This window comes from Glossina fuscipes, unplaced genomic scaffold, assembly GCF_014805625.2.
Source record: "Glossina fuscipes isolate IAEA_lab_2018 unplaced genomic scaffold, Yale_Gfus_2 2, whole genome shotgun sequence".
Taxonomy (NCBI): domain Eukaryota; kingdom Metazoa; phylum Arthropoda; class Insecta; order Diptera; family Glossinidae; genus Glossina; species Glossina fuscipes.
Window position 1 is genome coordinate 14,566,979 of NW_023998416.1, and position 17,360 is coordinate 14,584,338.

A 17,360-nucleotide genomic window follows, 5' to 3' on the forward strand; every position below is an offset into this window, starting at 1 on the left:
GAAAATAACAACGGATATATATATATATATATATATATATTTCTTTTAATAATATATCTTTTATTGCATTAACTTTTTTTATAATAATATTATTTTTTCTCTCTTCTCCCAAAGTAAATTATTATTATTCATTATTTCATTATATTATATTATATAATACAATAATAAACAAACCTAGCGAATTAAGGTTAGTTTAGCTTCACACACTTTATATACGCGTGCAATGTACTGAATTGTAATTATGTATTTGTATATATACGTATGCCTTTAATTTAAATCTTTTTTTTTTTTTTTTTAATAGTAGTTAGAGTACATGTATAGTTATTTTGATGATATAAGTATTTTACGTCATATATTTACATACCACTGAATGCTAAATGATTAAGGTATATAAAGCTAAATGTTTATGGATGTAAGTGCTAGGTTATATCCGCTAAATGTATTCGTAAGGATTAAGTAATTTTTACTTTTATATTAATAAATAAAAATTTTTCTCTATTTTTTTTTTTCGCTTTTACTAATAAATATGTTTTTTATAATTATATTAATTAAGGAAATTAGTTCTAAGAGTAAACTGGGGGGCAGGTTATTAAAGTGCATTTTTATCTCTTACATAATGGGAATTAAACAGACATTTTTCAGCTGTTTACAACAGAATTATATCAAGATAATAATTTTTTAGTGCAAAAATGGATATATATATATATATACATATATACATATATATATATATATATATAAAATTTATTATAAAATATATCTGTGTATATATAAATATATATATATATATGTATGTATTCCAAAATATATATATATATATATATGTATATACTACAAATAAGTATGTATATACATATATATATATATATATAAATATATTTCAAGATGGTTGAGAACTGTTAAAAATTAAGCAATAAATAATAGCAATAATAATAATAATAATAAACGGATTTAAAACTACACATATAATTAAACATATAATGATTAAATCACACAAAACAAAATAAATAAAATTAAAAACGATTTAACAACTTTTTCCTAGTTAATATATGTCTTCTAATCACTTTATTTATTAACTTTTTTTTTTTTTTTTAATTAACAAAAATCGAAAAGAAAAAGTCGGAAACAATTCGAAAATATTTTTTAAAATATTCTGTTATTATTGAATTTGAGGTTTTCAGTATAAATTAACGTATGTAAAAATTTATTATTATTATTGTTTGTCCTTAAATTTCCAATAAATTTGCACATTTTGCTTAATAGTATTTTGTTCATTGTTAGCAGAAAAATTCTTAAACATTCTTCTTATATACCAGGTGTTTTAGTTAATAATGTGAATTTAATTTTGAATACATACATGTATGTACTAACAAGTAATATGATGCCATCACAGTTTTTTTCTACATTTAAAAATGTTGATCTTCAAAACACTATTATTATGAACAGAATGCTACTAAACTAGATGTTGTTTAAGAAAATTGTGATTTTGCACAAAAAAATCAAGTATAAATGAAAGTTTTATAAAGTTTCTAAAGGACATTTTATACTGTCTGTCGAGATCACAAACAAACGATCTATAATTATATAACGAACAAAATAAATATGGAAGAATAAAATTCTTTTCTTCACTTATTAGCTTTCGGCCTCTTCAGATTATTACATGTTTGGATCACATACAGTTTTTGTTGCAAAGAAGACAATTGCAAGAGAGTTGAACAATGCCGAGACGTATAGAGCTAATATTAAATATGTGGATAGTTATTTTGAAAATAATAAAAAAAAAAAAGAAAACGTTTTCACGTTTCCCTTGAAATTGTCTTTTCTTTGCTCATAAAACTCACATTATTAACCGGGACACCTGTGCATGCTCATAAAAGGTATAGTTAGTTATTGTTGCTTATGGTTTTTATATAGGTCGAGATCTATGTTTGTAGATTAAAGAAAGATAGATAGATGCCTTTTCTATTAAAGCTTTCATTTCAAATTAGTTGAATGGTTTTTTTTTCTGTTTTTCTTGTTTCTTTGCTTTTAGTGTTTGCGTTGTGTTTATCAGATTGTTTATACAATAATATTAAATGAATATTTTTTACATCTTACAATTGGATTGAATGCTTTGGAGGATGGGATATTTGCTTGTTTTCTTTTTCTTGATTTTATCAATACTTCAATGAATAAATATTACCATTCGCTATGTCATTTCAATTACTTTTTGATGAATTTTATCTCCCAACATTTATTAACTTGTAATTATATTCAAAGACTTCTTCTGGTTAAAACCATATTACATGTGAAGGTGTATGTTTTGTAAAATAGGCGATTTCTTTCTGTTTCCTGCTTTTATGCAACAGTTCCAACCGTACATTAATTTCTTTTGATTCTAAATATTAAATGTGTAATGAAGAGCTATAGGATTAAGATTACATGTGTGTATGAGTGTAAATATGTCTATATAAATACGTTAAGGTTTCTCTTACTAAAATACTTTCTTTTTTTTTTTTTTTTTTTGTTATTGTTGCTGTTGTTAAGTATTTACGTCACCGGATATCTTTTCCTTTCGTCTTATAAATAGATTTTGGTTTTAACATGAACACGTAGACTTCAAGGCTTCTTAATGTAATTTTATCATGGAGTTATGCGTAGTGTTGTATATCGAAAACGTCTCCCCCGAGCATTTTCAATGTCACCACATTATATGTGTGCTTTTTTCTTGTTTTGTGTTTTTACTTTAAGAAAACCTTAAGGTTTTCTAAACGATACTACTACTCATCGACTAAAGAATTAGGGGGAGATGGGGAAAAATTGGATCAGGATTTATTTAGTTGTTCATTTTCAGGTCGTCGATCTGTGCCCATTTTTAAAAGATTTATAAATTCCGTTTCCAATATTTGGCGAGCCTTAAAAAAAGAAAACAAAACGAATTTATGCATATAAACAAAACGTGGAGTAAAACTACATTCGCCTTCAAGCGAATTCTTAGCGTTCAGCATGAGGTTATTGATGTCCATTATTAGTGCGTCGATAGGCCGACCTTCAACACTTTTTTCTGTTTGCTATCAGTTTTTTAGATAATGATTAGCGTAAGTTCAATTAAGTATACATCTGTCAATTTCCAACTTTTGTAATGACAATAGATTATGCTTAACCCTCCTCGACTTATTTCTTGCAGGCAGAAAGACAATCGTAATATCCCGCTAATAATACATATTATTAGTGGGATTAATAGACGAACTTTGACTATTTTGATTCAATTTTCTATTTACTGCCTAATTGAAAAAATAATAGATAGACTAAATAAATTGTTTATTATTTGCTTGCCTGTATATTTTGCGTGGGTATCTGTAAAGCCAAAGCCATCGCATTGTGATCAAAACTTTCATCTAGAGCTATTAATGCGCCATGTACTCCAGACTCCAACAAATTATTAGCGTATTCCTTAAACACAATAAAGATAATGTTAATAAGTAACAAAATGTAAACGCATATAACGTATTAATGATTACCTTCACACCAATGGCAATAGCCCAGTGGATGACTTTTTCATTGCTCCACACTAAAACATCGCTCATGGTATGTTCAGACATTTTTCGTCGTCGCTCCAGCTCATTGCGATCGTAGTTGAGACGCTTTAGGCAAGAGATGCCATACTGAAGACTGGTGCGATGAAAACTATCCACCATTTTCAATTGGCCTCTCAAATCCTTCTTAGTGAGGTGATCAAGCATCCGAGCATCTACTAAGCATTCCATGAAAGTTGTGCGATATTGTGCTAAACCTAAAGTAGATAGCCAGTAATTGCCAATCCACTCATGGTTCATATCACCTATCCGAACAAGAAAACCAAATTAATAGGGAATATAAGAAAGCGCCAGTTCAAAAAATCACGCAAGATGATCCATCACTAACCAAATGCTAACGTTGTACGTGAGGTTTGGGGTGCCGAGGGTGATGTTAATGAAACCATTTCCTGTATGGCAAGACGTAATTTCAATCTGTGCAAAGGATTACTAATGCCTACAGCGGAGATTGAATTCAATATTTTTATTTAAATGTATTGTTGTGTTACGTTCAAAGACATACCAATTTCCCGTTGTATTTCAGTATCGCTAAGCGCACTCATGATGGCACCACTTTTAACATTAGCTCTACAAGCGGCAACGTACCAGGCCGGCATGCCTACCCATAATTCTAGCCAAGCTACTATTGTGGGACCGTTCCATAACGCGAACGGTGTTCCTGCTTTCATGGCTTCGCCCAATAAATCATTGCGATAATCGTGATCTCTACAATTCCATTTTTGCTGTGTAAAACAATAATCACATTAATAAAAATGCTTACTTTTTCTGCCTGCCATAGTCCATAAACAATGCTTTGGATCGCGGCACTACACCAGCTCCTTCATAGGTGGACTCTGTTTCACTCAATCCAATTGAAAGGTTACCAATGGACATCATGCTAGGAGATCCATCAGGCAGTGTATCCTTTACCCCTTTAACTTTCTCTTTTTTGCTGAAAAATCTACCTAAACTGGATTTAATACCTTTCTTCTTTTGAACAACCGAAACAACGTCACGTCCCACCGCGTTTGTAGGTGTTTGCAGCATAGACATAGAACCCATGGTATTAAAATGACGCGTTAAGGACTCTTGACTACCATAACGTGAACTTAATGGGGACAGACCGTAGCCCGTATGTGGTATAGTCATGTGTCCAGCATTATTGGGCATTTGTTGATTAGGTGAAAGACCCATTGAGCGTCTACGCAGCTCTTCTTGACTATGAGCTAAAGCTTGAGCCACACGTTCTAACCGCATCGAACGTGCAGTGAGGGGTGATGCGGCGCCTCCTGAACTGGAATCACCAGTCGTAGAAGCCATTCCATGCAAATCGTCTCGCGATACATCATTCGAGAGAACAGGCAAATTAAGCTAAAATCGATACTTAAGGTTCTGGTAGACATTTCTGACGATAAAAAAATTTTACCGTATGATATTTTTGCATAAAATCTCGGTTTGGACTATTTGGTGTACTGCGACCACTCATAGGTGGACTTTGACGATCCATAGAACGACCGCGAGCCAATAAATTCACATGCTCTAAACTACCCACTCGTGATTCTAATTCTTCCGCACGAGCTTCTGTAGATTGCTTTTCTTCCTGTATTAATCTGCAAATTGGAAATCACGTAGAGGAATGGGAGCAAAGGTAAAGGATAAAAGAAAATTAAGAGAAGAAATAGGGTGAAAGCGGTGATATGTGCTCACCTAATTTCATTATTTATGGCATCCAATTGTTCTTGCAACATCATTGCTAAGGTCTGAGCATCTGTATGTCCGGTAGGTGACATCATATCGCTAGCAGCGAATAGGGCGTCAGCATCTTCACATTCAGCTGCTGCCACAGCGGCTGATATTTCATATGCTGCTTGTTGAGCATGGGCCTGTTGCAATTTCTCCCATTCTTGTTCGGCCATAGACCGGGCAAATTTCTCACTCTCCTCTTGCAGACGAGATTTATTGCGCCTTAGTGAATGAGCATCGAAGCTGGCATGAGAAGCACTACGCGAAAAGGCCTGGGCTGTACCATCGACAACGCTGCTGGGCGATAAGCTACGTGTCAAAGCCTCCGTTTGTTGTATGTTGTAGGCAATTTCCTGCTGCAATAGCTGTCGCTTAAAATTCTCGATTTCGAGTCGAGTTTTCGATAACTCTTTCATAATCTCGCTTTTCTCGTTGTGTAGCTCTTCTGCGACTTTACGGGCTTTCTCTAGTTCCTGAGTGAGAGCGTTCTTTTCATCCAGAGCATGCATACGTTCTTTCAAATGAACTTGCAAGCGTTCGTTCGACTCAGAGAGCAATTTGTCGACGGTAGATGATAGTCGCAGATTGTGTTCTTCATTCATTTTAAGTCTTTGATTCAGTCTCACTATTTCGGCATTTTTCTCCTCTAAATTCGCCTCCAACCTTTGTATGCGATCTTCAGCTGAACCGTGACGTTCTTGTGCCTAAATAGCACAAAATATGTAACGAAAGATCATTAATCAATGAAAAAAGGTTAAATTTTTTCAAAAATTTCTACAAAATGTAATCTAATAATGGTTTACAATGTTTCTAAATGTTATTTGATGGCATCTATGTCTACAGTTATGCTGAGTGCTTATTAGAGAAGAAACTAAAATTTTGATTTGTTGGTGCAGAGGTGGGTAATGAGGTGAAATTAAGTAAAGTATTAGATATTTGGCAGTGCGTTTTAGAGGAAGGAACAAATTTAAAATTGATAAAAATATAACATTCATAACCAAGTGGTTGGTTGGTTGTTGGTTTGCAAAGTTTAATTGTTGTTGTTGTTGTTGTATTATTGTTGATAAAGAAGTATAAAATTTCTAGCCGAAAATCAGGAATATTAAAAAAAATTACGTAATTGAATATAATTGAACTTGCTTTCCTCTGTGACGCCTGATGTGAACAGTCCATACCTTGTTTCCTACCTTTGTTAAAGCTTCCATGCGAGCTTTTAGTTGTTCCTCCATATCCGGCTGCATCTTAGCCTGTTGAGCCAATTTTTGTTCAGATAATTCCAATTTTTCTTCAATAGCACTTATTTTCTCCTCGTGTAACTTTAAAAACCGGACATTTATTAAATAAAATTAATGTAACAAGACAATTCCGAAATGAAATACCTTCAACTGAGCCTCCTTGTGTCTAAGCTCTTGCTCTAATTTCTCATTTAAATCATGCAAGGAGGTGGATTCGCGTTGTGCATTTAAGTATCGTTTCTCCAGCGTGGCTATACGTTCTTCTTGGTCTTCCTTTTGTGCTACATTTTCGCGTAAGTCTCTCTGCAATTTCGAGCATTGTTCCTGAGATTTGCAATAATCCTTCTGAACTTTGGATAGATTTTCTTCGAGCTCATTAATTTTGCTATTCAAATCTGAGACCCTACGCTGCCATTGTGACAATTCCGAAGTCTGTAAAAAAGAAACCCCGATTTAGATTGAATCAAGAACATGTTGTTTTGAATAGTATTGGATTTACCTGCTTTTCAATTATGGTCTGAAGCTCATGCGTTTTTGCAATATAATCATTGGCTACTGACGATGAGGAAGAAGATTCATTGCTTTCACCATTAATTACTACTGAACTTTGCTGTAATAAAAAAATTAAAATGACAGTATGAGATTCCTTCAATGTGCTCGACTTTGAGGGAACCTTAGTTATCCGCAATATTAAACAAAGTGTGTTAAGGTGCCGAGTGGAAGTAATTGTTCTAACGTTCTAAAAAACATTTGTGGCCAAATGTAACTTTTATTCTAGAAGCGGTTTATATTCCCGTGAGCTTCTTCTATTTAAGTATATGCACGCAAAGCGTCAACTTGAATTAACGAATTTAGCTAAAATCAAATATTTCGCACTGACCAGACGGAACTTCACGGAATTCTCGCTTGTTTCTCGACGTAAAAAATGAAAAGATAAAATTAGTGCCCCTCCAGCACAAGGTGTACGTTCATGGGTCTCCAATTGTTTTTTTTTAAAAAACATTTTAGGTAACATACCTCATTTATTCCATTTTCGCTATGAACGTCTCGCGTGGCTTGGGTTGCACCAGATTTATATTGCTGCAACTGCAATTTAACAAAAACATATTTAAAAATTAAGAAAAATTCAGTTTGTACGTGTATGTGCGCTTAATTCACCTCCTCTTTGGTTGAATTAAGTTCTTCCTCTAATACATTGTTACGCTCTATAGAAAGTCGGAGACGTTCGCGTACCTTTTCATCTAGGGCTTTGTGATGTTCAAACAGACTTTTCAAAGCTTTCAAAACTTCGACTTCGCTTGATACACCGCTTTGAGCAGCCGCTTGACGTTTTACCACAGTCATGCGTAAGGAACGTTCATGGCGCGATACTAAACATTCCAAATGCTCTAGGAGCAACTAAGATTATAAGATTGTAAAATGAATTTTAAAATTTGTTTTTTCCTTTTTTTTTTTTTTGATAATTACTCTGGTATTATTCCGCTCAGCTTTAAGTTCACCAATCTCTTCATCTCGCTCTAATAACGTTTCACGGGCCTGGGTAAGCTCTTTGGTCAAAGTAGCAAATTCCTAGATAAAAGCAATAGTAATAGTGATTGAATTGGCATCCCATTGATGTTATGTTACAAAACATACTTGTGGCAAATTTGCATTAATTTGGCGTTGCAAACTGTCTCTTTCTTTCTCAATTTCATGTAACTTTTGCTCAGTTTCACTTAGACGTTCTTGAGCCTCTCGTAGACTATCCATTAGCTTGTCACGCTCGTCGAGCATGGAAACCATAAGCTGTTCGAAGTTGGCATCTTCCCCGCTAAATTGTGAGGAGCGTTGAGAGATACTATCCTCCGATATTGTTGGCATCACGTCACACATCATATTCCACATTTTATGTCAAGCTCATGTACTTGAGAAAACTACAAATAAATATCGTGCGCGTACATATTACTGACCATGAAAGCCAAATTCTCAATAGTTTTTGAAGACCGTACAAGAGTAATCAAAACAACAGCCTACAACCATATTATTGTCTACTTGAAAACGATCACATAGCATGGGCGTAGTTAAGGAATTTTAATATCAACGCCAACCTACAATCAAGTGTTTTGTTTTCACTAGCAGCGATGCCACCGTCATCATCAAGAATTTCCACTGCCTCACATATGGAGTAATAAAATAATTCTGTTAATTTTCTTTTTAAAATACTTTCATATTGTTTAACTCCACACTAGATGAAATTTACATTAGGCTCATTGCCAGCCAACTTGTCGCAAAAGTTGACAATTGTACCATGGCACACATGACATATACAAACGTATATACATATACATTTTACGGTAACTAACACAGTTGCCAGCTATTCATGGACAAAATATGACCCGATTTAGCATTAAGGACAACTAACACTAAGATTGCTTCAAAGAATGATTTTCAATAGAAAGTAGATACTAGTAGTTTTCAAAAATTGTCCTTTATCGGTATAATTCTACGCTCAATTAAATTGCAATCATTCATGAATTTTGAAAATCTGAATTGTTAGGAAGCTACACAGAAATAGTTAAATTCGGCAGCCCTGTTTGACATGATTATTGCCATTGAATCAAATGTTACTGTTGAGCTGCTGCAGCTTTCGTCTACGCCAACGGTAAGGCGAGATATTCCGACTATACTTTGCACTTTTCACTTTTTCTCTTTTATTCCACAACTCTACTTACATTTTTTTGTCACCTAACTATCGCGAATGTTTAGAATTTTGCATTAATACATTTTTTTAATGGTTTTTATTAATTTTTTTGGCATAAAATACTTGAAAACTTTTATTAATATTCGCTTAGACTTCCCCGGTCGCCATATTTTACAAAAACTTTTTTTGCACTGTTGATGAATTTGGGATTGTAAAATCGTAGTGTAGCCAGACTAAAACTTTTAGATTGTGAGGCAATAAAAAAGATACTATATTTGGATTAAGTCGATATTTTGATACTCATTATTCAGATTCTATTCATATCAAAATTTTTCGAGCTCATCCGGTTTTAAAATACGTGTTGGCTAGATTAGAAGCAATAAACATCTACATAGAGAACATCGGGTCTGTCAATTTTTTACTACAGTCCGCAAGATGACTAATTTCATATATAAAAGTAATTTTTAAACTTTTACTGTTACGATGCAACTTTTAAATATTAAAATAATTGATAAAAGCATATATATAATATAAGTTCAACAAAATATTTCCATTGCTTTGTGAACCGTAAACTTTGATATTTGTAACTGTAAAGTATAATTTGCATCGCCAAATGTTCAAAATAATTACTTATAAAGCGTCCTAAACAGCAAGAAATCTTTCGTTCCTTCTTCTTTTTTTTAATTACCTGAAAATAAATTGTAATCGCCTTATTCTGTATAAGTTTTATGACCACTCTTCTTTCATTAATTATTCCATAATTTGAAAATCGAAAATAAATCGCTGCTGATGCTCGTTTTTCATTAAAGTTGTTAAAATAATATATAAACAATTAAAATTTGAAACCATGTAATATTTAAAAGATATCTAATTGAAATACATTTAAAAAAAAACCTTCATTTTGTTTGCTTCCTTTGTAATAACAATTGCATTTTTTTATTGACACACAAAACCATATGATTTCCTAATTCCCACAAAATTTGAGCAATTTTCATTTCTAAGTTTCCGTAAAGCAAGCAAGCGTGAATGTGTTTTCTCCCTAATTTTATTATTCTTATAATTTTGGAAAATGTTCTGTATTTTACTCTGAATATTGCACTTCTCTGCTGCGGCAATCGTATCTTTGCCAGGTAGATGATTGCGATGTTCTGGCAGTATTTAACACAAAAAAGTTTGGAAAAATCGAACTTATAGTATTTTTCGCAAATCTTGCTTAGCAAAAAGCCGATAAACTGTAGAATATACAATATAAAAAATGGGGTAAATTTGAATAATATTAAAGATATATAATAAAGTGCTTTCTTTCGATTTATACGTTAAAAAATTGAACTTTTGTGGATTATGAACGAAATTAGGGAGAGACGAGATGTTGCATTACATCCTGCCCTTGCAGAAAGGATATTAAGTGCCATTGTAATAATAATTTGTACATAATATATGTAAATACGGTGTTGTTATTTATGACGTGTGTTTCAATGTGTTTCTTAAGTGATACAGTAGTTGTCCATTGTAATTATTTTTTGATGATGCTTGCAATTATGGAAACTAAAGAACAAAAAAGGCTAACGGTTGGATCTGTCTGCTTCAGATAAAACCAGAAGCAAGCGTTTTACCCAATAATTCAAATTGTTTTATGCTATAGGGAATATTGACATTGGCATGCACTTAGCCTAATGAAATATACTGATGGCAAAACGACATGTTTTGTAGAATGAATTTGTGATATGTTTAATATGTTTAATGTGCCTTTCTTTTCGCCTAGAGAGCAGCCGATTTTTACCTGCCAAGCGCATGTTTTTCATATTGATCCAAAGACAAAACGCACTTGGATTACAGCTAGCATGAAGGCTGTGAATGTGAGTTTCTTCTATGATTCGTCGAGAAATTTATATCGCATAATTAGTGTGGAGGGCACCAAGGCTGTTATAAATTCCACCATTACTCCCAATATGACTTTTACGCAGACTTCCCAGAAATTTGGTCAATGGAGTGATGTGCGAGCAAATACCGTATATGGGTTAGGTTTTGCTTCAGAAGCCGAGTTAACCAAGGTCTTGTATAAATAAATATATATATAGTATATATATATATTCGTGTATTGCTAAATCTGTATTTAATGATTTTTTTTTAAGCAGTTTGTGGAAAAATTTCAAGAGGTTAAAGAAGCCACAAAAAATGCCTTAAAGTCGGCAAATGGTATGCTCATTTTCTTCACGCATTTTCTTTTTTAATGGTTATAAAAGATTAAATTATTATTTGCTATTTGCTTTTAGGGTCTACAGCTGTGACCCCCACTACCTCAGCCAATACGTCGCCAATAAGTTCTCGTACAGCGAATATGCAACAGAATGACAATACTTCAATTGATCCCCATGCCGTAGAACCACCCAATATGACAAATACGCAAAATGCTCAAAATGCTAACCCTGACAGCCCTTCCCATAAACTTCTGCCCGCGGCTGTCGATACGAAAGCAGAACATGCAGTAACTGCGCCATCGCCAGCTCCAGGCATAACTATGACTGCTAGCAGCGGTGGCGGAGGTGGGGGTAGTGTAGTGGGAATACACACTGGCGGTGGTTCCGCACCTACTAGCGAACAACAATTGAAGTATGAAAATGAACGCTTAAAATTGGCTTTAGCTCAAAGGTACACAATTCTAACATTCCAGTGGTACATTTCATTCTTAATTTTTTTTTTGACATTTTCAAGCTGTGCCAATGCCAAAAAATGGGAAATTGAATTGGCTACTCTCAAAAATAATAATCTACGCTTAACTAGTGCTCTGCAGGTAAGAATGAAAACTTTGTTTATTAGAAAAAATTCGGTAAATATTTTGTTTTCGTATGTAGGAATCTACCGCTAATGTTGACGAATGGAAACGACAATTACACACTTATAAGGAAGAGAACATTCGACTTAAGCGTGAATTGGAATTGATGAGATCGAGCGGAGCAGGAAGTTCTGGGGGCACAGGCAATAATACCGACTTAACGGAGGAATTAAATCGGGAATTGGCGAATCTTAAAGCGCGTAATGAATCTTTAGAAATGGAGCTAATGAATCAAGGACTGCAATTGAAAACAGCTAATCTGAATTTAAAAGATACCAATAATCAAAATGTAAGTTAGTAAAACGATTATCCCTATCCTTGATATGTTTATCACGAATAGGTGGCGATAAAATATATATTTACGTCCTGAATAGACTATTCAACAAAGATTGTTGCTTTTTTATTTCTTTTATTTAGATGGCCAAATTAAGTGAACTGATTGTTTTGTCTGCAAAACATATAACGGGATTAGTTGCTGTACAAAAGGACATGGAAAATGTTATACATCCATCAAAAAGTACTTGAGATAAAGAGTTTAGCCACTATAAGAAGGTGAGCGCAATCAAAAATGAAAGCACTATTGACAGGTCGTTTAATATTATGATGTGTTTTGCAGATTTCTGAAGAGGCTTCTTTAAAAAAATACAATTTACAATTTAGTAGTATTTTAGGTCAACCAGGAGATTCAGAAAGCACCCTCTCTAATGTTACTTCTATACAAACGCAACTGCAATCTCTTTACGAAACTTGCGGTGAAACCATCAAGCATTTCGATAGATTTCATCTGCAAACATTGCCAAAAACATCAGCAACAACAGCGATAGGAGCATCAGCAGCAACTTACAGTGTTAGTGATAAACATCCCACAACAACAACAAACTTGACTAGAACTTTGGAAAAACATGTAATTCTAATGGAGAATCAAAGTAAATTTAATATAACAAAAACAACAGTACATCCTACAACGACAATTGTTGCCGCCTCCATTGCATCGCCTACCAAAGCCACAACGTGCGCTGGTAAAACAGCCACAATCTTAGTTTCCAAATCAAAAACCAAAACTGGTTTACCTTTACTACTCAAGAATTCCATCAATAATTAATTTTCAAAACTGAAAGTGAAATCCGAATTAATTGAAGGTGAGAAAGTTTTGTTTTCGTTTTGTCTTCTCTAATCTTTATGCCTGTTGTTCGTTAATAAGTCACCGTAAAAAATGGAATCCTTTTATTTTTATTTTTTGTTATCTGCTGAGAAGTTTTTTTTTTATTCTTATTTTTAAAAGTATTTAAATATTATAAAAAGTATTTTAGTGCAATAGTTTTTCTATTATACTTCCCTGTCTTCAATAATTTACTACCAGTATTGGAAAAGGTATTTTTATTTGTACATTTCCTCTAAAACATTAAAAAAATTTTTGAAATATCTGAAATATTTTTTATAAATGTAGCGCTATTTAATATTATATATGAGCAGAAAAAAATTATATATGTAAAATGTATACAATGGAATATCAAATCAGACATTAGCGAGCCTACACAAAAAAAAGAAAAGAAAAACGAAGAGGAAGTTAAAAATCTAATATTATTTTTGTTACGTACCCATGAATGTTTAGTTAATCTTTAAAGAGATGAAAGAAATGCGTTTCTTTATTTAGAAATATTTATATAATTCGTAGCAGATTTGCATATATATTATATATATATATATATATATATATATATATATATATATATTTTGTTTTTAAATGATTGAAAACTAATAACAGCTAAATATCAAGAAAGCAAAAAGTACCGAAGCGCTAAAACATCATATATATATATATACATATAAAAACATATATATATATATATATATATATATATGTATAAGTGAAGTAATACATAAATGAAGTGGGAAGTTTCAGAACGTTCATCCCATAACGACGACGAATATATATAAAATACTAAACATATACATATATGGATCAAACATATACAATACATAAACATGCATAATATATACATTATTTATTGATTATAATTATAATAAATAAACTGAACTAATAAGCATAGTTTAATATATTTATACAAGTAAAAGACGAAGAGAAATTCGGTGAGAAGAGAAACAGATGAAAGCGAACTCATTCAAATAGAAGTTGCAACTGGACTCTTCTATAGGCGGTATGTGCAAATGCGTGAAATGAGTTTACGCATTAAATATACCGTGACTTGCTTACATATTTGATCAGTGGCAATAGCGGAGTCGATTTAGCTATACCTCTTACGTTTATCTATTTTTATTCTTGTAAAATTAATTTTTTTTAAAACAGGCAAAATCTGTTTCGAGTCTTTGTACAATTCTCAGAGTGAATTTTAAATTGCTATATAATAGTTTTACTTTTATATCATTGGGAATTTATTATTTAGCGAGCACGGAAGCTTATGTTGCTCTTATAGTAAAAACCTTATAGGAGCGACACAAAATGGTTTTTATGTTCTGGCTAAAGATAAGTGGGTATTTGAGATTTTTCTTCTATCTCTTCTTCTATGGCTGACTACAAAAATGTTTATAAGCCTTTCAGATAAACTTGCAGTTTACAAAGAGCAATGTATATGCTGTATGAATTTTAAAGCAATTAACAGTTGAATAGCAACTAATAGCTAATAGACGCCGCTATTAGCGAAAACAGACTGTTTCATTAATATGTTCGCTTAAAGGAGGCTTCGTTGCGTATCAAAACTCATATGATTTAGTTATATTTCAAGTATGTATTGTTACACACACACACCCACACATACAGCAAGTAACACATTTAAAATAAACTGTTAAGTTTTAATTTACATTTAAGCCCACAAATATGAGATGAACTAAATATTTCATGTAATAATGAATCCTCCAAAATCCTTTATCATTCTTTTTGCTCTGAAAAATGAAAACGAATATATAAAATAAACTGTTAGATTCTACATGTTATAGAACATACCCTAATTAAAAATTATTCCGGTTTGGCATTGTGGTAACACAATAAAATATGAAACTCTCTGTTATAAAATAAAGAGTTTTGATGCCAGGCCTAAAACAATCTGCGAAGGAACAACTTTACATAGTTAAAAAATAATAAAACATCATTAATATTAAAGCAAAAAAAAAAAAAAAAAATCACTACATATGATATAGAAAAATTAACCAAAATGAAGATGAACTTTTAAATTATATAATAAAAAGAGAAAGTTATTCATTGATATTTATTTAAATATTTCTTTCCATTTTATATCAAACGAATAGAGATTTAAACAATTCATCTTTAGATTCCTCGGACCAGCTGGTATTGTCGTGTGGCGCCATAAAATTAATCAATTTTTTATGAACTAAGTAACTAAATAGGAAAAATATATATATATTAAATTTGAGTGGACGAATCGAATATGCCTCTCTGTAGCCACTTACCGTATTTTCCTGCCCTTACTGGCCCTGGTGTCGATTTTTTTCTTCATTTTTTGTCGAACTTTTTGTAGTTCTATAAATTGTTTAGTAACTTCACTGAGACTTGCGCTTGTACTGGTTTTATATTCAATTAATTCTCGTAATTGCTGATGATAAAAATCGCTATCATCGTATACGTTCGGATTTAACATAATTTCCGATTTTTCCATAGAATCATTATTTTCATTTTTATGCAAAGATTTATTATGCAGTTGTTGAGATTTTTTTATCAAAGTGGATTTGTTCATCAAGGCGTTATCAATTTTTTTAATTATATCATATTCCTCGGGAAATTTTTTCCTTCCACCTGCTCCAGGATATAGCAACTTCGTGCGATCGTCCCACTTGGCTAAGATCTCATTGCGATATGAACGAAAATTCTCAAAGCGTTCTTGTAGACTTTGATTGATTTGCTTAAGCGGATGTTCACTTTGAACTTCATCTATCGTAAAAGGGTAGGGCCTTTTGTCGCCTGCTCTTGCAACTCTCTTCAGTTCAGAAAATTGATTAGTGAAATAATCCTGTAGGTCAATTAACTGATTCAGAAGCTTCAGCGAAGGATTCAAAATATCTGCGAAATTTTGTTGATTTTTCAAACAATCTTGCATTTCCTCAGGTTTAGGTAACTCATTTGCTTTAGTTAATATCTTTTGCGAATGTATGCGCAGCTCTAGCAGACGTTCCCAAATACGTAGTTGATTTTGTACGCATACACCTTTTTGAATTTCAGTTTCATAGTTTGCTTTATTAAACAGATGGTTATCATCTTTAGTCTCTTCTTCTATGTCGTCTTCGCTTTCCTCTGTGAATTCGCTCATTTCCGTTTCATCATCAACATCCTCACTGGAAGAATTTTCATATTCAATTTTTGACTGATTCGCAGACGTGCTCTCTTCATTCGAGTCAGAAAATGCAGGCACATTTTGTTCGCTTCCTTCGTCACTGTCATCTTCGCTATCGCTTGCTTCCAATTCCTTTCGACTGGTTATTTTTCCTTTATAACGTACACTTTGTTCAGACAATAATATCATGTTTTTTTTCCTAAATTCAGTTGCACGAGCATCTTCTGGTAATTGGTATTCATCATCATCAAATTCTGCCACGAGTGGCTTTGCGATTTCTTCAATTGCTGTGGTCTCTTCATCAGTCTCGTTTCCGTTAGGATGTATGATAAGACCAGCCACTTTCTCAGCCACAGTTTTCTGTTCATTTTTACGTTTCTTGTACATTTTCAATAATAGAAACAAATGTTGTTTTTTCAAGTTCTAATCTTCTTCTTCTCCAAAGGTATCCACAGAATCGACAACGAACAGATGGTAATAGAAAATGCACACTTTGCCTGGAACCTTAACTTTAAAGTCAATGATTAGTTTAGGTTACTTCTTATATTTCTTGATTAATATTGACTTTAGTTGATATTGTTATTTTTCGAATTTTATTTATTTTTCGTTATGTCTTTTGATTTATTTTACAATGTAATCCTTTTTCGTTTGGTTGACTTCACTTTGTTAGTGTGAAATATATTGGCTATAAATGTTGCCACCTTTTTATTTCCACGATAATTTGTGATTTATACGTTGATTTTTTTTAACGCACGTATCTATTTATATATTAATAAATAAGCGAAGTAGCAGCAAATGTGCGCAACATGCAACAACAAAATATATACTTTACCAGATTTACAGCAACAACCGTATGCGGTACTACTTTTACAGCAACAAATTACACACTGTACTGGATTTAGGGCAATAACCGCACATATGGCCCTTGTTCTGAATGTAAACAATAGCACGTGCACCGAAAATATAAACAAAAATTAGAATTTGCAACAACAACCACGGTGGCAAATTTGC

The 17,360-nt window shown here is 32.6% G+C and overlaps 4 protein-coding genes and 1 long non-coding RNA gene across 8 annotated transcripts; 2 read left to right on the forward strand and 3 right to left on the reverse strand.

Moving 5' to 3' along the window:
• Positions 1-889: 889 nt before the first annotated feature.
• Positions 890-9,383, reverse strand: LOC119633418 (liprin-alpha-1). Of its 3 annotated transcripts, none has more exons than XM_038026965.1 (16): positions 9,244-9,383; positions 8,168-8,445; positions 8,000-8,101; positions 7,691-7,930; positions 7,550-7,618; positions 7,032-7,142; positions 6,677-6,964; positions 6,485-6,613; positions 5,262-6,001; positions 4,981-5,164; positions 4,336-4,925; positions 4,078-4,280; positions 3,904-4,011; positions 3,501-3,820; positions 3,316-3,432; positions 890-2,894 (listed from the first exon to the last, which is right to left on the reverse strand). In XM_038026965.1, the coding sequence occupies exons 2-16, from the start codon at positions 8,414-8,416 to the stop codon at positions 2,805-2,807; spliced, it is 3,540 nt and encodes a 1,179-aa protein (XP_037882893.1). In that variant the 5' UTR covers positions 8,417-8,445; positions 9,244-9,383; the 3' UTR covers positions 890-2,804. The 3 variants fall into 3 exon arrangements, with proteins under 3 accessions (XP_037882893.1, XP_037882890.1, XP_037882892.1); XM_038026962.1 differs by having other exon boundaries at positions 6,473-6,613; XM_038026964.1 differs by lacking the exon at positions 9,244-9,383 and adding an exon at positions 8,624-8,777 and having other exon boundaries at positions 6,473-6,613.
• A 982-nt stretch (positions 9,384-10,365) lies between these two features.
• LOC119633987 (homer protein homolog 2) lies at positions 10,366-12,809 on the forward strand. 2 transcript variants are annotated; one of them, XM_038027881.1, is made up of 8 exons: positions 10,366-10,472; positions 10,975-11,263; positions 11,348-11,408; positions 11,486-11,861; positions 11,925-12,003; positions 12,065-12,334; positions 12,463-12,597; positions 12,717-12,809. In XM_038027881.1, exons 1-7 carry the CDS (start codon positions 10,468-10,470, stop codon positions 12,568-12,570), a joined length of 1,188 nt encoding a protein of 395 aa, XP_037883809.1. In that variant the 5' UTR covers positions 10,366-10,467; the 3' UTR covers positions 12,571-12,597; positions 12,717-12,809. The 2 variants fall into 2 exon arrangements, with proteins under 2 accessions (XP_037883809.1, XP_037883808.1); XM_038027880.1 differs by having other exon boundaries at positions 12,662-12,772.
• LOC119632939 lies at positions 12,614-14,045 on the forward strand. Its single transcript, XM_038026104.1, has 2 exons — positions 12,614-12,619; positions 12,662-14,045. The coding sequence occupies exons 1-2, from the start codon at positions 12,614-12,616 to the stop codon at positions 13,145-13,147; spliced, it is 492 nt and encodes a 163-aa protein (XP_037882032.1). The 3' UTR covers positions 13,148-14,045.
• A 289-nt stretch (positions 14,046-14,334) lies between these two features.
• On the reverse strand, positions 14,335-15,153 carry LOC119633988. Its single transcript, XR_005246913.1, has 2 exons — positions 15,008-15,153; positions 14,335-14,946 (listed from the first exon to the last, which is right to left on the reverse strand). It is a non-coding gene; the product is annotated as an uncharacterized LOC119633988 (long non-coding RNA).
• Positions 15,154-15,282: 129 nt separating this feature from the next.
• On the reverse strand, positions 15,283-17,064 carry LOC119633462 (protein Aatf). Its single transcript, XM_038027025.1, has 2 exons — positions 15,472-17,064; positions 15,283-15,400 (listed from the first exon to the last, which is right to left on the reverse strand). The coding sequence occupies exons 1-2, from the start codon at positions 16,734-16,736 to the stop codon at positions 15,298-15,300; spliced, it is 1,368 nt and encodes a 455-aa protein (XP_037882953.1). The 5' UTR covers positions 16,737-17,064; the 3' UTR covers positions 15,283-15,297.
• Between the last annotated feature and the right edge of the window lie 296 nt (positions 17,065-17,360).